The following is a 23,097-nucleotide window of genomic DNA, read 5'->3' on the forward strand; positions in this document are numbered from 1 at the left end:
TTATAAATGCTCAATCCATTTTCCAATGATAGGCAAAAGCTTACCAATAAAAATGAAAAGCTTTACAATTTGAATTCATGTTTCCTGAAAATACGGCAAATACACACAAAAAGGAGTGTTTAACTAGCATTTCAAAATTATTTTCCTGTTCATAGCTTCATTCTCAGACTACACTACATTCTAATACCTTTATTACAAGCATAGTTACTTCACATATATTAGGTAAAAACTTGGTAAGATACTCCTGTTGACCTTCGTAATATCTGTACTCTCATCTTGATATTTTCATAACTGTTAAAATTTTTTCTCAGATGGTTTCAGTCCATCTGACATTAAAATATAACCTACATATTTCAGATTTCTCATATTTGTTTTAGATTTTCTCTGATTTACTTTCGCTTTTGCTGTCAACCTATTGAACAGCTGTCCACTCTCTTTTCATATTCTCCTTATGTATGAATCCACACTAATGCATCATCAGTCATATATGACTTTACACTAATGCATCATCAATTATATTTACAAAATCTTCAATTGCTTAGCAAAAGTAAACATTGAATATACCCCGAGGATCCCCAGGTTAGCACAATTTTACAAACGCATAAATAATCCAATACTTAGGCATAAATTACTTCACCATGGGTGTGTCTTCAATAGCCTCTCTCCACATCTATTTTATTTCTCATGCATCAAACTTCCCCCTACTACCAAACATCCTCCCATCTCTGTCTGTTGTTTTCCTTTTACCTAATTTTTCTACAGAACCTCACATGCCTTCTCAAGTACTGGCCTTCCAAGATTTATTAATGATATTCCCTCTTCTTCTTATACCATTTCCTGCATATGGTATAGGAATATGGTATTAATCCAACAGTCGTGACTTTTCTTGTTCTAACTTCATTATTGCAGCATTTTCTCTTCCAATATATACTGGAAGGTTCTACCCACACCTTGAGCATGTCTAACTTGTAAAATACAACTGTCTGTACTCCTGTTCCAAGTACAGACCTTGTATATGTAATATTACAAATATCGTTTTCTCATGTATATATGATGGCGTTTTATGTTATCTGTAAACTTGACTTACTTCTGGATCTTTTCTTCCCAGGCCTTTGCTAAAAAGGGGTTATTGCCCAGTCGGACTTTCATGGTAAACATATTTCAAATAAAATTAATTATGTACCAGTTCACTGGAACATGTATGGTACTAATGAAATGCCAACCGGAAGTCTAAGGAATCTTTATCTTCCTAATGCTGTATTGAATAAACACAAGTTCTCTCTCTCAAAAAACATGGATTGTACTGGGTAACAAAAAGAACTTGGCATATGCAGTTCTTAAAACCTCCTATTCACACATTCTACTGGCTCTAAGCTTCTTAAAGACACCCAAACCTTCTATTCACTAATTCCTATTGTACTTTAGGCCCGAGAGCTATCAATACTTGAAGAAAAATATCTCTGACAGCATTAGGCTTGATCGAGAGCTATCAATACTTGAAGAAAAATATCTCTGACAGCATTAGGCTTGATCTATATATGATACTCTCTTAAACTATCTGTATGTACGAATAATTCAGCACAGTCATGTAGGAAGAACTTCAATGCAATAGCTGTTTTCATAAACTGTCAATCTGAGATGTCTCTCTGTGACTATGTAACTGATTATGTTCCTATATAGTCTTTGGATTTACATTGTGAATTCATCTTACCATTCTCAGCTTTTCACAAATCAAACACAAAATGTTAGAATTCACTTATTTACATTCTATGGCTTGAAAACATGTTTGTAAAATAAAATATACAAAATTTATCAGTACATTTTGGCCCAGTGGAGTGACCTGGTGGTCACTGAATATGACCTATATACTCAGGGGTTTCTGTTAAAGCCCATCTAGCCCCAAAGCTATAAAACATTCTCAGATAATTCTCAGCATATTCAATATGCACAAGTGTCTCTGCATTAATTTTCAGTATTTATTGTCAACATCCTGACATTTGTTCTTCATCTCATTATTTCAGGTGCCTCAGAAGCAATTTGAGAGTTCACTGTACTAATTATTTTAACCTTAAAAGTACACATAAACCTCTAATTTTCAAGTTTCTATTTAACAATATGCACATTCCTTTGAACACACCAATCTTTTATTTTATATGCCTTAGCAAAATGTTACTTACTAGCACAGATTCTGCAATAGAGATTTAAATAAAGGGCAATGCTTCCTCTTACGCCTATTGCCATGATGTATGCAATAAAATTTGCATAACAGTGCCTCTGGTACCCATTTTGAATTTTCACTTTTTTTCATATTCATTACTGTTGCAATACATCTTGACTTTAGCTCTCATAACTGCCTTTTATTTGACTCACATTTTATTTTATTTATTTTTGCTTTTGTTTACCAGGTTTGCTCGACTGGGTTTAGTAAAAACTCCTTTTCAGCGGAGGCACAGGGGAGAAAATTTCCAACAAATTACAAACATATTTAAACACATATTCAGTAATATACATGTGAAACAAATATTAAATAACATACAGTAACGATTACACATACATTTCCTAATCAGATTACATTCATATGAAAATGGAGGCACCTATTATAAAAGATACTTGTGCATTTGTAGATGTGGAACATTCAGCGGTATATTAGTAGGTTTATCAGTGACAGATAATACATCATGTATTTAGCTCATGTAACGTCAAAGAAAGTAAGGTGCAGGAAGGAACTAGATAAGGTAGAAAATGCTGACATTGTATTTAAGAGGGTGTAAAGTAGGTTCAGAGAATTATATACATGGCCATAAAAAGATTCATATTAGAAGTACAGAGCGGGGATGAGCAGTGTTACAAAATAATGAATAGAGCTGGGAGATGCTATTAAACTGTCAGATAAAGACTGGTTATGGGGTATAGGACTTTGAAAGAAGAGAAACTGATAATACTACAAGCTGAAGATAACAGTGTCATTTATACTGGACATCTACAGGAACAGATGCACTGATTTGATAGAAGTTTTAGTTGTGTTTTAAACAAGTTTGTATTCTGAGTGGATATTAGTAGTAGTGGGATGTGGTTCCATATTTTAGCTACATTATTTGAATATAATGAGTAACTTGCACTATTAGATGAAATGGTTATACAGATCAGTGATTTTTCTGTAGAGCATAACATTCTAATGGGGGAGTAATGTTGTATTAAGTTGTTAAGGATGGCACAATTTTCAGGCTTATAGAGAAGTCTGTGCATCATAGTTACTTGAAAAAGAGCTAGGTATTGTAGTAGTTCTAACCAGTCTAATTCTCTGAAGGCTAGGTAGCGGTGTGTTCTACAATTATAGTTAATGCAAATTTGGCTATTTTACTGTAACACTGCTCATGTATGGTCAGTTGCAAGACTTGAAGTTTAGTGAAGATTGAGGCAACACAGAGGAGTTATGACAGTAAGAAAGTAAAGTCTATACTTCCTCTGGCTAGGTCAGTGAAGTAGGTTTTTATTCTGTTTAATGTACCATGTTTATGAACGCGTGACACATGGTGGTCGAATTTCAACTAATCATCTATGACATCACCCCATAATTTTGTCTGGTTTACTGTACACTAATCACCAGTTTAATTCTCTCTCTCAACAAGTGATATTGCCAGCTTCAGTAAAATTCAGCTACTGGCCACAAAGTATACTGAATGGATGCTGCCAAAAAAGAAATGTAGAGAATCTAAAAAAAATCAACCTTTTCAGAAAAGGGGAAGACAAAACACTGAAGAATCATGTAGCTGTTAAAAGCAGTTCAAGCTTCAGCTTTAGTGCAAGAGATTTCCAGTAATTTAGAGGAAGAAAAAATAAATCAAATACATGGAGGTAATTAAAATAAATGAAACTCTGAAGGAGCACATCAACTAAAATAACAAAAGGCTCAAAAACAGAAGCTTTAACTAGGTATTCAAATGAATTGTAAAAATGAGGGGCTGAAATGAAGAAAAGGCTGGCTGAGTACAAGACTTCTCAAGAAAAGCTGTTTCAAAAAATTATAGAGTTAGAAGACAAGAGTGCATATAAAAAAACTGAGATTATCTGCTGTGCCAGAGAAATTGAAAGGAACAGATTGCATTAATTACATAAAAAGGACAAAAGCATCTGGACTGCTATTCTGTAGCAGGATTTGTTAACTAACAGGGCAAATCAAGTGTCTGCTCAAAACCTTGCCAAGAGAAATGAGCCAAGACCTGTATTAGTAAAGATGAAACACCAGCAGAAAGATTCGATCCTGGAAAAACTGTGACAGAAAGTAAAAGAAAAGTATTAAAAACTGGAGACAGCAGAATGTTTGTGGAAAACGATTATTCCCTGTTCACTAGAAAGAAGAGAAGCAAATTTAACCTAGCAATCAGACAATGTCGAGAGGCAGGTGTGAGATTCAAGCTGCTCTATCCAGCTGTCTTCAGAATGTATTTTCCTGGAGGATCAAAGCTGAAGAAGAGGCTGAGGTGGACATAAAAGTTTATCCTACAAAACATGACCCAGTGAGCAAAAGGGGACTCCGCTTCTCATTCTTCTGATAACAAAACTCATAGACTTTGCCAGTGAAACCTTTCCAATGGAAAAGGCTTGAGAAAGAGAGAAAAGTACAGGAGTTGACTAGAATAATCAGGAGTGTCTTGGACTTGAACTGCAGTCTGGTGTTGGGTGATTAAGATGAGCAGGAAGAAAGATCAGCAACACTGAAATTAGTAAATGAATGGGAGATTAAAAAACATCGATCAGATTTGTAAAACAGAAAGACTGTACTTTTGCTGACTTTGTTAAACTTGTGGGTGGACTGTAAAGCATATACCAAATTTTAGGTCATTAATGTGTAGGAGGAAACTAAAAGGGGGAAATGACAATCTGCATGGTCGACATAGTAAAGCAGTACTGTGTAGTGTCTAGTCAGGGGAATTTTAAATGTGGGAGGAGTCTTCAGTAACTGTTGTAGGTATTAACAATATTAAAGCAAACAAGTTTTTTTTTTTTATTTGTAAGAAACATAAGCTTTACAACATTAAAAGAGTAGAAAGGCTTGAAAAATACAAGTTTACTGAGAGTATGCTGTGATCTTAGGCTGTTGGGGTGAGAGAGGAGTGTAGATACACAGATTTATATATATATATATATATATATATATATATATATATATATATATATATATATATATATACATACATACATACATATACACAAATACATACAGTTCAAGTGTTTCTCTTATTTTTACACGAGTGAATATCTAGATCAATCCTCTTGGCTTAAGTTATAAACATGTGATTTTTTTCTTGTAAGTATGCTTGAAAAATAAGGCAAAATGATAAAAGTCATGAATATGCTAAATTTCTTACATTTACAAAAATAGAATTTTTTTGGCAAATATTTTGTGAGAATAAATAAGTCTGTAGAGGAAGGCAAAATAGACAAAGATACCTTTACACTGAGACAAGCTTTCTGCAGGTGTGGCAATTAAGTTAGAGTTCGGAGCATTTGTTACTAAGGGAAATGTAACATTTAAAGTTATAATGGCAAGCAGCTCAGTGAAAATAAAGTTTGAAATTATGGGACGTAAACAAGAGAAAGAGCCTTGGTACTTTAATGTATTTAATAGAACAGTGTACAACTTAGTTGTACTTGACAGCCAGTGCACGTTTTCTTAAGGCTAAATGTTCATATTTTTTGAAAACATACACACTGATTTTCAAATCTCGGAGGGGAATAAAGATAAAAAAAGCCCACAATCAGTCTAAGTGGAACACAAGCCGTAGCATGAGCTTTAGCATGGGTAAACTTAATTTTAGGTTGGGTAATGCCTGTAGTTCTAACTGTTAATTTGGGGAAATTGTTCCTATCTGGAGAGTTAAACTTCAATTTTTCAAGATGTTAACTTGCATGTCAATAGGGGATGAAGGTGTTCTGAAAAGAAAACTGTATAAAAGATCAGCCTGCGAAACAGTGTGTGCATCTAAAACAAAAGTCTGAATTATCCATTAAAAAAAAAACTGTCATGTATAAAAGGTGGGAATAAAAATATTATATCATAATGGCTATGATAAACATATTATCCTGGAATGTAAATGGCCTTAGGTACAGACCAAAAGGAAACAGTATTGAATTACATTTAGAAATGTAGAGTGCAAATAGCAATGCTGCAGGAGACACATTTGGAAAGGAATGAGCATATGAATTTGAGAAAGAATGGACTTCAGAACGAATATTCAGCAGAATATCGGGGACAAAGTAAAAGGGAAGCAATTATACTAATTGCTAGAAGGGGTACAACAGTGACAGAAGACGGGGAAAATGCAATAACTGTAGCTTTATTGTAATAAGAGGCTATTGGCAAGGGAGTAGGATTATGCTAGCATGTATTTATATTCCACCAAAAACTGCTATTAGGGAGCTTAACAAAACACTGGGAGAAATAATTAGCTTTTAGCAATGAATAATACTCACAGGTGGGGACTGGAAGGGAAAAATATAACAAAATAGTGTAGATTTCTGAAGAAAGTTATGAAAATATTTGACATGGAAGATGTGAATTCAGTGTAGGAAGTCGGACAGAATTTACATATTATGGACAGAATTTATATATCATGCACAATGTACAATAACTGGGCTAGACTAAAAAGAAAGTACATTTCACAGGAACACGTGTATTTAATTGAAAGCTTCTACATACATCCAATAACTATTTCAGATCATGCATAGATAAAGACTAAGAAAAAATGCAGGATAATTAAGTAAAAGTGAGATACTGGAGCTTTCCCACCTACCTGTTAAAAAGAAAAATTGATGTAATGAGTAGAGGAAATTATTCAAGAGTTATTAGGGAAGATAGAATCATTTTCAGAAGTTATAGCTAGTGAATGGGATAAAATGAAATGGAGTTTAAAATAGACTAGAAATAAAAGAGAAGTGAAACAAGTTAAGAAGTAATAGGAAATACTTAAAGGGGCTGAGAAAGTTTACAGTTCTGTAAAATAAGGGGAATCTTGTAGAACAAGAAGAGGTGAAAATGCTGAGTGCTAAAGAGAAAATAATGGGAGTATATGGATAATATGTATTAGTTTAGAAAGACTGCTATTAAGCAACTATTTGTTGATAATTCCAGAGCACAAAACTTTTAGCAGAATGGCCTAGGCAAAAGAAAGTATAAAGGGTTGTCATCAAACTTTGGGGGGGGGGCTATAACAAGAAAAATATGATATTTTGTAGAGGTATTAGAGATATTCTGGAAATTTTATAAAAATCTGTATAAAGCTGAGAAATGTGGAAATCACAAAAGAGTACAAATGGAAATATTTATGGAAGACTTAATTATGCCAAGGTTTGAAATGAATTAGGTTCAACAACTTAACAGTTAAGATAGGAAGAGATGAGATAAAAATGCTGATGTATAAATCAATCTTCAGGAAAGTCTCCAGGAACAGATGCTATTCCTGTGAAACTCTGGAAGTTAGGAGGAAAGAAAGTGATAAAGATCTGGAAAACTAACAGTATTTTAAAAGAAAAGGAGGCTCCAACAACTTGGAAGAAAGCTATGGTGGCTCTATTATCCAAGGATAGTAAAGAACCAACAGACTAGCTCCATACACATCCATTTCAGTTTTAAACCACAATTCTGTATAGTTTACGTCTACACTTGTTAAAAGAATGACAAAGCTGTTGCCAAAACTGATATCTATAGGGATCAATTTGGTCTTGTGGAGGGGATGCAAACATTTGACATTAATAAAACGATGATCAAGAGGGAAGCTGAATGTATGAAAATACCACTGTAGTTGATGGGTCTTGATGCAGAGAAAGCATTCAACAGAGTAAGCAGAGATTTTATAAGTAGGGTAATGGAAGTATTTGCATTCCTCCAACCCAATAATAAGGTTAATTAGGACAATATACAAGGGCTCAGAGGCAGGAATTAAAGTGGGAGTGTTCCTCTGACACATTGTGTTTTAACAGAGGAAACAGGTAGGACTGTCCTCTTTTCCCTTTACTTATTTTAAATTTAGAGGCAGTGGCAAAGAGAATAAGGGACTCAGAAATTCAAGAATATAATTGGTATGGTAATTAAGAAAAGTTGGATTTATTCGCAGATTATGTTATTCTGTACCTGATAAATACCAAAAAGGACATCTCAGTGTTGCAGAACATCTTGAGACAGTTTCAGGTCTTTTCTAGATATAAAATTAATGAAGATAAAACAAAGGCTATAGCTGTAAATTATGTACCTATACACAAATTCATTCAGCAATACCCAAATTTAGGAGAACACGATAAGATGAAGTATTTAGGAGTATTTATGGTCGCTACAGATATGCGAGAAGAGACTAAACAAAAAAGATAATACAAAAAGTGAGAAACTGAAAGCTGTTGTTCATAGATATGGACAGTAAAATACAAGCAGTAAAATATTTTTAGTCTCCTTAGTTTTACATATGGGTCAGGTTTATATTTTACCATACAGAAGACAAATTGTAGACAATAAAACATTGAAGGAATTTATCTGGGTGGGGAAGAGGGCAAGAGTTAAGTGAGGGTGAGTTGATCCTTCCAAACAGAGCATGGTGGTTTATGATTATCCGATTTGAATGAATACTTTAGAGCTACATGGTTTAGGGTCATATACATAACAAGCAGAAAGTTATACAACTCAAAATGGAAGGGGTTGATAACGTGGGGGGTGTTCAAGAAATAGAGAGAGTGGATTTTGGATGCGGATCCTTATTATTTAACAACCATACAGAATATTATATTCATTAAGTAGCAAAAAGTATTCAAAAACTAAACCAGCAGAAGAAAGGAGAGTTTGCAAACACGGATGACAGCAGGAAGGGGTACATTAAATAGGCAAGACAAAGCTGGGATTTATGGGAGAAAACTGGATAAAGGACCAAAATATTGGGAGTAAATAACTACAGTGGGAAAGGTAATAGAGTGGGATGAGACCAAGAACACATCTGGATTGTTGGCTAGAGACTACTTTCCTTATCAGGATATAGGCAGCCAGAAAGGTATAGGGGAATCATAAGTGAAATACCTGTTTTGCTACAGTTTTTAACTGAATCTAGAACAAAAGCTAATGTTTAAAAGGCACAATTAGTAGGCCATTTAAAATAGTGAATGATGATGATGAGAAGCAGCGGAGTTTGGAAAGACTGGGAAAAGAGACTGGAAAAGCAAATTACAAAGTAACAATGGAAGACATGACATGTATGGTTCCCAAGTATGCTACAAAGTACAGAAGGTTTAAGGCTCTTTACTTGGAAGTGTTTACATAGGTATTTTTATACCCTAAGCAGACTTCAAATAATTTTCCCTCAGGTAGATAGCAAGTGTTAGAGGTTTTATGGAGAAGAGGGAAATGGGAACATATATTCTGGGAGTGTAATGAGCTGGCAGATTTTAAGAATTCTATACAGGGTATGCGGTCAGAAACACTGGATAAGCAAATGGCTGTACCTAAGGAAATAATTATTTGAGAGACAGGATCTAAACTGCCTAGACATAGTAATAATGCCTTAAGTTTATATTGGCTGCCAAAAAAGCAGCTACTAGAAGATAGAAAACAGTGTAAACTAACTGTATTCAAAGTGCTGAATATTATAAAAGAGATAAAAGAACTAGAAGAAGGACCTTTAGAAAAGGGAAGGAGCAAATTACTTATAAATAAATGGAAATCGTGGGAGCAAAATACACAGAATAATGCTCAGGAGGAGGAGGAGTGAGGTTTAAGGGAAGGTAGGAATTTAGCAGTTTATGTAATAATGGACTGATGACAGAAAATGTGTGATGTATAACGTATATAAATGGAAAATTAGTTAATATGATTTTTTTTTTTCTGTTACTTGAAATTAATGCCCATTCTGCAGGGTGTTAAGTTTCTTTCACACTACATTAATATTTGGATACAGCAGTGTGCCATCATTTTATATCTTTATGAGATTTTGATTTCAAATACAGCAGTTCTTTCACTGTACGTACTTCATGTTGACATAGTTACTAATGCATGTTTGTGTGGGTGGGTGTGTGTGTCTATAACTTTTACATTTTCACATCTAGTTTCCTGCAGCATGGGACAGATGCATGGTTTTGTTACTTGTTTTGCAACAGAATATACAATTAAGGAGATTTCCAGTGGGACCAGAGGTACACATTCTTTTGAATATTTAATTTCTTTTCTGCTTAAACTGACACAATAAAGTTGCCTGAACAGTGCCTGTGATGCATGTGTGTGATTTTGCAATCATTGCAGTGCCCCTTCCGAAGTTCAGTGAGGGCTAGCAGGAACTGCTGAAGCTTACAGCAAGTCCTGATTTTTAGAATTGCATATGGAATATCAATTGAAATTCTTTAGCTGGTATTTCTCAAAATCATGCAATCTTGAAATACTGAAATGTCGAATACACATACCCAAAAACCCAAAACCACGAAAAGCACCATCGCAACCATACACATGCACACACAAACCAGCACATAAACACACACACATACACCTACCTAACTACACTAAAACAAACAAAACAACACACAAACAACATAACACACAAACTCACCTACCCTACCTATAAGCAGGGGGGCAAGCCCCCATGTGGGGGGCTATGCCCCTCCACCCTCCTACTTATATATATATATATATACACTAACTCAGAGGTCCCACTAAACACACAAAAAACACTACACACACACACATTAAAATCCCTACCCAATACCCTTACACAAACATCACTTATCTGAAACCCCAGATAAATCCACAAAACGTACCGCACATCACGAACGCACCACGATAGCAGATTCAATATTTCCACATTCGACATAGTGCAGTTTTGCTGAACTGCACTTTCGACTATTCAGTCTTGAAATACTGAAATTCAACATTTCAGTATTTCGAGATTGTCTAGTGTATATAGACACACACATACATGCATACATGCATATAGCTACAGCTGACTGAGATGACTGTCAATTAACAAACTGCCATGAAGACTTCACAGAGACGGCACCAGCCAGGCAGTTCTGTCCACTGCACCAACCATATACACTATTAAATAATTCAGCACATAAATCAGCCAAGGCCCAAAGATCACCTGCACAGCAATGCCTTTGCAATTCATTCAGCTTCATCTATGTCCCTGTTGTGTACTGCAAAATGCTGTTTATTACATACCTTCTGAATATCTTAGGATCTCAAACAATTTTTCACTTTTTATGCAACTACTTCTGTTTACATAGGTTAGACAATGAACTTTCACACTGTATTTTGCTGCATATTACTCATGTTCTGTGGGCTGTCCTATGCTGAATATAATTATGCTACCTTAATCTGTTAACACTGCCGTGTATCCAAGTTGGTCAGTTGTTTTTCTCTGTGGGCCTCTGATGAACATTGGTTATATGCAGTCAGAATTTTCCAGACCCCCCCAACCCAAAATAAATAAAGATGCTTACCCTCTCTGCAGTGGTGTCCACCTGTTTCAACTTTCAGCACATTTGTCAAAAAAGAAAACTATCAGCACTAATAGCATTTAAAAATATATAATAAAGCACTTAACACACCACCAAGGTGTGCTGTAACCATAAAAATCCATAAGATTCACCCTCTCAAGACTACATGGTATCACATACACATGTAAATTTGATGTATATTTTTAAAATAGAAAAACTCAATGCAAAGTTTCAAGTGAGTCGGTTCCTGTGTTCTTGTCAGCTGTCAAACCTACTCCACCTACCATGTTATCCTGCGGTAGCACACTAGCACACAACAAACCAATAGAAGGGTTTTGTACTTACAACATAACTTAAGACCCATGCAAAATGGGCTGAAATTTTTAGGCTTAAGGCAACTGCACTAACTCAATTTATTTTGTAATGATACACTGATGAGACGCCGCAATTCATTTTACTTAAAACAAACTGTATTATGGACAACTACTTAAATCAGCTGACAGCCAGCATTCAGTGCAATTAACTGCAGAGACACTGCACAAGAACATACTACGAAAAATCACACTGGTCTATAATTTTTAAGAATACATCCTCATATAAAGTATTTGAGCAGTGTTCTGGCTGGCAATACCCTTAATCAATAAATCCAGACTTTTCTTCCTGTGAGGAAATAAAGCTTAGGATGCTTTTTCTGGCCACAAATGGCAGTAGTGGAATTGAAGTGTGGGCAGCAGAATCTGAAAGTAACTAGAGGAACACCATTAGATATTTTTGTTTTAATGATCACATGTGAACAGCAAAATATTTTCCATTTCTGAACAGTTGTGCTGATAAAGCAGTGGTTAAGTACTGCATTCAATTCATTCAAAGTAAATGTTAGTGGAGACCAACTGCATTCACTGCAAAAAAACATGCCATGCATGATCTCCTTTTTTAGTACAGCGGTAGAGAGGAAAGTAAAAACAAGGCTGTAACCTCACACATTTTAAAATTACAAACAGGCAGAACATAGTAAGAATCATGCCAGCATCACTCTTATTTAAATAAGTGGTTAGTTGCCCCACTACAGCTCCTTAGTGATGAAAGTTCAGTACATTCAGGAAACTCAGTCTGTCCACAATGATAAAACAGGAAGGTTGGAATTTACGTACACCAACCTGCAAATCTCTCATCATTTCTAAGGAGTAAGCAACTAGCTAGGAAGGCTCGGGTCACTTTGTGTTCACTGGCACACGGGTACTGCCAACAACCCAAGACTGAATCTCAACTACAGCCACACGGGTACTAACATAAGCCGGGGAGACATATACCAAAAAACTACAGGAGCAAATGGTTCTGAGAAGCTGCATGGTGAACTGTGTAAAAGGCATATGAGTAGTTATCTGACTGGAGTTCTCTTTGAAATAAAATAAAGCACTCAACAACTGCAGCAGTAGAAAGCATAAAAGACAGTCTACACGAGAATTGGGTTCACTGGCACAAAAAGCAAACATAAAGAAATATAAAAGCTCCCAGCTAAAAATTGTGACACCCAACTCCTGCAGTCATTCCAGCATGCACAGCCTTGTTTTATTTACTTATTTAATTTATGTATTTATTTTGCCAGAAATAAATTGCAGACACTAGATTTTTATCTTTTATATTTTATCTTGCAATGGACACCTTTTTTGTTTTCAGTTTTTCATTGATGGCATGCTGTAAAACTTCATCAACAACTTCTCAAAGAGTACATGACATAAGATGAACAGCAAACAATGAACTGTAAGCAACAATGTCAAATATTGGCCAGTTAAAATACTTAAAATGAGAAATCAGAATATAGACAACCAATCATTAAAATGGAAGAGCTTAACCGTTCAGTTGTATAATGCAGCAAGTAAAACACAGACAAAGCTTTTCTGTTCTACATCTAGTGGATTAGTTAACATAAAACTTATTTCTGTCCTCTGGGTTATTATCAATACTTTATAAAACAGAAAAACTTACAAAACTATCAGGCATCTTAAAACAAGATGCATACAGATTCTGCAAAAATAAACAATTATACACAAACAACTTCAGGATATCACTCCATACACAATGACAAATACATGGAAGTGCACGTTATGCATTTATTCATTTTTTGATACCTGCAGAGCCTGCCTGGCAAACAATGGACATAAGACAAAACACTAATTCTGGAAAGGATATCAGTCCACAAGATGCCTACACAGATACACATTCGTATTCTATTGTTCCCTATGAGCGACTTATAGGATTAACAATTCACCTAACGGCAAGCCTTTAGGATATAACAAGAAACAAAAGCATCTGGAAAAAGTCCACATGGACACAAGGATGAAATGCAGGCTCTGTACAAAGGCACCTCAGCCAAGAATCAAACAGGAAAACCAAGAAATGAGGCAGCAATATTAACTGCTAACAGCAAAAACTCTGTGTGTGTGTGTGTGTGTGTGTGTGTGTGTGTGTGTGTGTGTGTCTGTGTGTACAAACACACGCACGTTTTTTTTTTTTAAGACAGATGCAAAACAACCCGTTTCTGTCTCCAAGGAAGTGCAATTTCATAGTATATTTAGTATATTCAGTTAACAGGGGAGTGGAAGGAAGTCATCTGCCATCAGGAAGTGTGTGAGAAGTAAATCTCTGTTAAAATACATACATAGTTATACTACTTTTAGTATAATTAGCTTTTACAGTAAACATGCTTTGGCCCCTGTGTATGGTTTTTGACATTTTAATTACAGTGTTTTGTGTTTCAGTATTAATGTTGTTGGCAGTATGTCATCCTGAATAGATAACAATCCATTGCAAACTGTGAGAAGTTCACATGCACATCTTTGCTAACATGCATATGCTAAAAATACCTCTGCTTTAAGGTCTGCCGGCTTTTCTATTTGTACTGGAGGTAAAATAAGTTCTGTTGTTGTAACTGGTGTTGGCAACATCTCCGTAACTTCTTCGGTACATTTAGGTGACACCTCTATTTTACACTCTGGAGAGCTACTCTCTACAATCTCCTCTTTCTTTTCAGCTGGCCTGAATCGAGCTCTGTGCTCCTTTGTTTTTGCCCTAGACATCAGATTTGTAAGTCCTGTGGAAATGTCATCTCTGGGGGTCTCCTTTTCCTTTTTTGATTCTGTTTTTGATGCAACTTTTGGTACTTCTGCTGAAGTTTTATCAACTGCAACAGCCTTCTGTCTGGATCCTAGTGATTTAACATCTCTAGTCGGCTCCCGGATATCACCAGAGTCGTCATTTGGTAGGACTTTCCTCACCACTTTCTTGACCACCTTCGCCACTTTCTTTCTTGCAGATGTATGGCTCTGGTTCTCCGAAGATTCTACTCTGCCAGAATTTTGTAGTGATTCAGTTGATGCAGTTACAGAGCCATGTTTTTCACTGGCTGCCAACATGTCCCCATTTTGCAAAAAGTCTGCAGTATTTCCCAGTTCTGGCTGTCTTGGTGGCTCTGGGCTTTTTATCTGTCCTGAACTCTTCAGTGGCTCTGGACTTTTGAGTCCTCGTGGATTTTTTGATGGTTCTGGACTTTTTACTTGTCTAGGATTCATTACTGGTTCTGGACTATTTGGAGGCTCTGGACTTTTGAGGTTTTGTGCCCTGTCTCTCATCATGTTTGTACCTTCTGACTACATTCACATATAAAAAAAGAAAAAGATCACAGACCTGTAAATCACTACAGTGCACAATGAATGAAGTGTCACTGATATAACAAAATCAAAAAGGTCAACAAACTTCAGTTCAACCACAAACTACTTGCAAAACAGAAAAAGTGTGAATTACAAGACATAGCTAATAAAAACTTTTTAAACAGTACTTCATTGTTTAAGTGAAGAGAAAATGTTGCTGTATGCTTTACAATAAGGTGAAAAAATACTCCTTCCCTCAAAAAACAAACTAACAGCATGCAATGAACTACTGTAACTAGTCAGAACAATTGTACCTTCAAAATCTCCACACACATAACCTCTACCATGATCTCACACAAACGTTTTCGGCACTTAAAAAAATAAAACTCATTTTGGCACACGCATTTTATTTTATCTGAATTCAATGCTTTATACTGCTAATCTAAATGTCTAGGGAACACATTCCCAACTCCTGCTGAACCAATGGCCTCAAATGCACTGGCTGCAATGATATATACATTGTCTTCCTGTTTTAATCCTCATGAGGGTTTGTTAATTTTTATGTGGAAATAAGCATTTGGAGGTCCAAACCTCACATGCAACCTCCTCCTGACAAACATGAGAAAACAGAATGGAGAGTGAATACAAGAAAGTGGCCTTTGGGGCCAAATTCATTTAGGTCATTGAGATCCACAACTGGTCTGAGTTTTTTTGAAATGTAATGTCCCAGATAAAACATTAAACTACCTGCACATCCTGAATTAACCTCTTTGCAACAAAGTCGCTCTGCCTCAGATCATATTACATACAGCCAGCATATATCAGGGATCCACAGTATGACCACTGCTGTTTACAATTTTTATTAATAATACAACCTGTTACGCTATTTAGTACTACTTAATATGCAAGCAATTATGCCTTACTCACCAGAACAAACTCATTCAGGGCAGTATTACAATCTGTATTTATCTTACTCAAAAGTGCCTTAACAGCAGCAAATAGTTTTTTAAATGAAAACACAATCATGCTCCTTAACAAGTAAACCAGAAAATAAGATAATATTACATTGGCCTTCAGCTGTCTTTTTGGTTACATCTGATTAAGCAAAAGAGTGACAAATAGTAAATACTGTGGCTTAATAATAAACAACCTAAGGTTCCAAGAGCGCAGAGATAGTGGGAACATGTGCTTTCATCTGATCCACTAATACAGAATCATTTATTTCAAGAGTTATTTTTGTCACATATGTGGTTATTATCTATGTAATGTATGGATGTCTCTTTCATTGTATATAGCTTCTTTGCATTCAGGTACTGTAGCGTTTGGTGTGTGTGTAGTGGTGCTTTTATGTTTCCTTTAATGTTCATTAGTCTGTGCTTACTTCTGTGGCCTTCACATGCAGTCTTACTTTTGTTTAGCTGACGGTCGTATGTTTCAGATCATCATACAAGATCTTTTCCTCATTGTTGTTTGACTGTGGGGTTATACATTTAAGGGTGATGTGGTGAGATGAACCATTTGCATAAATAATACAGGGAAGCTTGGCCACCTCCTTGCAAAAACACATTTACTTCTATTTGCCTACTTATTTTTAAAAATAGCATTTAGTAACATGCATTTTTGTATGTTCAGTGTGTTGTACAGCTGATTATGAAGGATTTTATTATGCTGTGGTCACTATTCATCAAAATACAGCCAATCAAATAAATCAAACATTAGGTACATTTTACAGGATAAAGAACTAACACTTGCAACTAGAAAAAGTATAGAAAGAGATTGTACTTGCACCTAAGCTACGTTGTGTGAAACAGTATTAGTTCATCTTTCTAAGCACAATAGTAGGTATTGATGCTTTGCAGAACTAGTACAATACTCTAAACTCAGTGGACTGGACAAGAGTAGCTAATCAGTTAAGGTATGGAAGGCTCACCTTATAAATTAAACTTATCTATAAGAAACAAACACTGCTTAAATCTATCCTTCCTGATAGCATGGCATCAACCCACTAGGTGGCCAAGATCAGCTTAATTAATGCAAACAAAAGTATCAAAGGCAAGTTCAAAAGAAAGGGACAACTTTCTTAACAGTAATACTAAATGAACTGACCATAGAGATTAGCATACTGAAACTCCACTGGCATTTAAGAAAATACTGATGTGACATTGCTTTAGGACTCATGGCTGTTAAGAATATAGTTATTACCTGAACATGTTTAGTACTAGCGACTGCCTCACATCTGAGCCCTCTTGATGTACAGCTTCCCTATTTACAGCACTTACTGGTGTTATATTAATGTAAACACTGCTATTACACATATTCCACTCTATACAGTTTCATAAGGCATACTGTAAGTATTAGGGCAATCAGTTCACTGAACACACTAACTCCCAGCTCAGCAGACACAAAGGCATTGATTCAAAATGATCAAGAATTAATTCCCCAAATCTAACAACTACACAACATGGCTATCAGTTTTTTTTTTTTTTTTTTTTTTTTACAGAAGGGCAAGTGTCGCTCTACACAACCCTCCAGTAGTGTGAAACGACTTCAACTCCCCCCCCCCAACACACACACACAATTATACTAACTCCATTATTATAACTGAATTGTGAGGAAGAGAAACAGCTTGCAAAGATGAATGCATCAGCTATACAAAAGTGTGATTTGTAGTCAATTCACCTAATGAAAACCAAGGGTGGGGAAAGGTAATATTGGAGAAATACGATTGGAGACACAGAAGTTGACCATTTAGTAATCATTCTTTCCATAATCTCAATAAATGCTGGAAAAATACTTTCAAAGGTTTTCCTTGCAAGTATGGAGACTTGACATTCAGATTAATGTTGACATTTTCTGAACGACATTTGTTAGCCACTACTAACTGCTGAGTGATAAACTGATGAGTAATTTCAGTAATTTAATCTCTTTTCTTCTCTTATTTTTTTTTTCTTGCCCTTAGTTTATATAACGGTCTATTTACCTGCATGTAATATAGTTTGCTAACTTTTAAAACCTAGAGTTCACTGAGTTGACTTCCAGATTTATCTGATTTATGGGAGCTTTTCTGTCTGGGTCCATTCTGAAAATTATCATCTCCCAGTAAGGCTAGTATTGCAATCAAATAAAAATGATATGAACTCCTGGAGTGGTCTGCTAGTAACAACAATGTTCCAAATTCAGGAATAATCTTGGAATATTGAAGTCCAGCTGACTACAGTAGGATTAAGACACTTACAATGCGCAAGACTCTACAGAGACTAAACGGTCCCTGCTCTTCTGTGGGCATATTCACAAGCAGCTTCTGCAGTGACAAGAAACTAGCAGACACCACAGTATGTGTGCTTATAAAACTGAGTGCATTTTCTTTTCCACAGCAAGTACTACAGTGTGTGTGCGTTTTGCAACATACATGCCTGCTGTAGCCCTCTTTTCCATGAGAAGGTAGAAAAAGCACATAATAATATGAATGTTCTCTTTGGTATGCACCTGACCAGGCACTTGCAACAGCTTGAGAGACCACATACATTCCTCACAAAAAGAATACAGGGGATAAACAGTAAGTCCTATGCAAACCATCTCAAAGCCCTATCCCTGTACTCATTCACCTACAGACTGCTGCGTGACGATCTATGCCTAGCCTACAAGACATCATCTGATCCTACACTGATGGATCTGTTGCACATTTGCATAACATGTGGCATCAGAAATACCTGTTCTACGGAACAAAACCATGGACATTCTGAAGGGAAAAATATGTCTTGAAGATTTCCCTCTCTGGGGAAGGATTTCCATCCATGTGACGCACAGCTCAACCCTAACCATACGCAAATATAACTTAGACCAATGGATGGGAAAACACAATTTTACCCCCTGGTTTGGCACCTATGACCCTAATGGACAGGAGCAACCTGTGAACGCTTATACAAGTCTATATTGTAACTTATAAAAATCCTTAGAGTGCTGACACATAGTAGTAATATTTTGGGAAATTTGGGTAAGCCTGGCCAACTTATAATGGCTCTTAGCAGACAGACTAGTTAACCCCTATGAACCTATAAGTGGGTTATCCTATATAGGTGGTCCATATGTCCATGTCAGAGCTGACAGGAGTTATGACATATGTAGTGCCTTCAGTTGTCAGATTGCAGGCAAAGACACATCTGCATAACACGTGGCACGACAGTTGGAATGACAACAGGGGAAAAATTATATTATTAAAAAAAAGGGGGAAAGAGAAAAGTGAATTGTATATCGCTAGTCCCAGCACGAACATACACTTCTGATGACTATTTGCTTCATCGACTCTGAGCATGTGCATAAATGTCTGCAGTGATACAAATGCCAAAGCTGGTGATGGTTTAAAAATGAACATGGTTGTGCCTGTTCAACACCCAGAAGATGTCTTAGTGCTATCAGCTAAAAGTCTGTCACAAGGCAACAGAGAAGTGAAAGCAGTGATAACACAGCATACATTACTACAAACATTTCTTGCAGACACAGAAAAGGTCAAACATTTAGATTTCTAACTAACATTTCCTCTATAAATCAAGAGGTAATCTGCATCCAGAACCTCATACATCTGCCTATCCCTCAAAGACATGCACGACGGCATAAGGTAATGTGCAATTTGTCTGCTGTGGCATCCCCACCCCTCACCATAACAAGTGCAAATGAAGGGGTGGGGGGGACTCAGAAAGTTATCAAAGGCTCCAGTTACAAAGTTGAAAAGAAAACAAGTATGATGTAGAAGTCTCTCTCCAGGCAAGGTGTGGGGCCCCAAAATGGCTGTGCAAATGCTCATAATCCCCCATGGAACAGTGAGAACTGAAGTATAAGACACAGCATGAAGAAATGTCACTTGGGCTACATATGCTGGGGACACCAACTTCAGGTGAGACTCTACTCCCACAGAAAGCTGTTCTGAAGGACATATGTCAGCCTTAGGACCTCGGCAAGGTAAGGAGTTATGCAGTTTGACAGAAGTGGGCAGGTCATCCTTAAAAAAGAAAAAGGCTGAATGGTTATGCCAGTCTATTGCCTGAAGTGGGTGCTACTGAGAAAAAAGTAACAAAATGTGAAATGGATGGTAAGTTATGTGATTACTTAAAAACGGAGAAACATGTATGTCACAATAAAAATTTTAGTCTGTGAATTAAACATATGCTACACGAATGGGAAATAAGTGTTAATAAAAGGACTGAACTCTGTCAAAGGAAATTCACCCCAGGGAAAAAATGAGTTTAAGCTATACTAGTGCCCTACAAGACTTTAACCATTATTTTCTGTCCTGGGAAACCAATCTAAACCTGTGATTCAGCATTAACAGGACTTTTTTTTTTTCTAAATATAAAAGTCTGAACAGCTTGTTTTCCTTTCCTGAACAGATGGTAAAACTGTAGCAGAGCTCAAACAGTATTACCAGAGCATTCTTTCAGTAACCCTAAGTCCTGGCCTTCCAAATCCAAGGGAGATAAAGCATCCCTAAGTCACATACACAGAGGATTGCACTACCTGCTAACAACATAGGCATGATGCTACTGTTTCCGGAGATGACGAAAAGAAGCTCTAGGCATGCATTCAGTCAGTCTCCACTCTGAACCTGCAGGCAATGAATGTGTTAAGCACAATCTATTTCCACATTATGAACTGAAGTGCTTCTGTGGCAAGTTTATAACAGCGTTTCCACTTTTGTCTCTTGTTACTCATGAAAGGAAAAAAATACAGTCTGCCCTGTGAGTTGGCACAGTCAACACACTGCAGTGCAGCAAACCATACCCTGGAAAAAAATCCTCTTCTGCACCACGATACATCATAGCAATGCACTTGAGAAAGTTGATCTGCTCTTACCTCACAGTGCAAGACTAGCAAGGTGACTCCAATTTCTCCCTGATATCCCTTCAAACAGCTCTGCTGTTTATAAAGAATCGGTTTCTTTTCCTTTACACCAAGAAGGACACAACATTGTTAAAAAAAAAAATGTGCTGTTTTAAGCTACTCAGACTTTAGAGCAGCTGCTAATGGCATTGATCGAACAAGTTTAGAGTACCAGAGGAAAAGCTACTGCTGCGACTATTTCAGTCAGGAAGGCGGCATACTGCAAGGAACCAAGGTACTTAATCAACTTACAGCGAACAGATCACAGCTAGGTAAGCATTAGTGGTAAATAATCATATAAAGATTCTCCTCCAGCTTATGCAATGCTGCTGCTCTATCTGGAATCAACTGTTAAAGAGTTAACACTTAATGAATCCTGAAAGGAGAAGCCACGTTGCACCATTAGTGTCAGTTCAATAAAATGTCCCGTTAAAAAGTCAGAAAGAACAAAAAAAAAAAGACAGAAATACCTTACTTAAAGAGAAAGACCAGAATAAAATAGGTTATCTAACAACACTTTCTGCATAAACATTTGGTGCTCTTAATAACAAGGCAATACCAACTATTCTGTAGGCAAGTTACTATAAGCACTGTACTGGTCAAAAAGGGAGTGCATGAATCATAATGAACTACTAAGCTGTGCTACCAATGAACCAGCAGCAAATTAAAACTACATTGCAACTGATCATTAAAACATTCTAAATTAAAAACATCTACAAAGCACATGCCAGCTTACAATCATCATTTCAGGAGACTATTAACAACTATTAACATAAAAGAGAGGCAAACACAGTGAAAGAAATTGTTTTAAAAAGTTGGGCACAGACCTTCATTATACTGCTCTGCTGTGACAGACTGGAAAAACATGTGTGTGTGTCCTGCCCTGTCCTTACCAGGCATGAGCTACAGTGGGATCAGAAAACTCCTTCCATGTCCAGCAGGTGCTGCTGACACAATATCCATCAGAACCACAGATGATAAAACTCCCAGCTGCATGGGACACAGCTATGGTATTAACAGCTCTCTCTCTCTCTCCCTCCTACTTAATCCAAGACAGGCGAAAAGGCCTGCCCAGTTTTCATAGCTGATTGGCCAGCTTCACTTTCTGAATCTGACTGCTGTTCATTTCTCAGCCCCCAACCTCCAAATCAAGAGGTGTATTCAGATTTTAAGCAGAAGTTGACTATTTTACTTCTGTTTATTGTGCTGCAAACAATGCCTTACAGTTACGGTTTCCTCTTGCTTGAATGCAGAATTATGCAATGAGGAAGACAGCACAAATGCAAACTCTGTTAACAACACTTTCGATTGCCTTGCAGAATACTGACACTGAATGAAGGTGTCAGTGTGAATTAGTGTCCATAATACAGCATACAAAACTGTACGTCATGAATTCGTGATCCATAAAGCAGCTCTAATGTAGTATATGCTGTGTATGAGTAAAGCAGTTTAAATAATGACGCTCACTTTCTGTGCTTCATGAGTTGTAGATGTGCTACACTAAAATCCTTGTCCTTACTTCTGCTTCTACTGTAATTCCCCCCTCCCTCTTACATAATGCTTTCTACAATTTAACAACTTTAAATATCATCCCTCTGTTCTACACATTAACTATACACTGCTTTACTGCAGCTTATTACTGTAACTTCTGTCCAGCCCTCAAGGACTGGACTGTAGAACACAATTAACAAGCTTCAGGCTAAACTCACCTGTCTTAGGAGAAGGGGAGACTAGTTGCTGCTGACTTGTTTCCTAGATGAAACAAGAGGAAGAATGAGCAGGGCTTTAAATTAGTAGAGACAAAAGCCAGCACTGAGCACAGCAAGCATTGCAGCATGGTGCACATTTGACTTTTCTATATGTTCACATGGGCAGCTAAGGCAAGCCGACGGGGTGAGGTATAGGGAAGGCTTCCAGCCACGCACAGAGGTATTCACGACTAACAAAAATAAATAAATATATAATTTGTCCCATTTGTTTACAGATTTTGCTGTCCCTTCCTCCCACTTTGCTTGTCTATAATCAAGTTGAATTTTATTTTCTGCTTCTATCTACCTCAGTTACCCAAATAAGGCTACATGGCATCACCGGAGACCAGTTAATAAAGTAACCT

General features: G+C 36.6%; 1 protein-coding gene across 7 annotated transcripts in view; it reads right to left on the reverse strand.

Annotated features, from left to right (window-relative positions):
* MYO18A (myosin XVIIIA) overlaps positions 1–23,097 on the reverse strand; it is a 2,129,602-nt gene that overhangs the window by 1,339,884 nt on the left and 766,621 nt on the right. The window contains exon 4 of one of the 7 annotated variants that reach the window (XM_044054442.1): positions 14,328–15,110. The exons of the other annotated variants lie outside the window; for them this stretch is intronic. Within the exon in view, the coding sequence (XP_043910377.1) occupies positions 14,328–15,110 (783 nt within the window). The remainder of the gene's footprint in view (positions 1–14,327; positions 15,111–23,097) is intronic. 7 annotated transcript variants of the gene reach the window in all.

Source organism: Protopterus annectens, chromosome 13.part0, assembly GCF_019279795.1.
Source record: "Protopterus annectens isolate FY-2018-M chromosome 13.part0, PAN1.0, whole genome shotgun sequence".
NCBI classification, from domain to species: Eukaryota; Metazoa; Chordata; order Ceratodontiformes; family Protopteridae; genus Protopterus; species Protopterus annectens.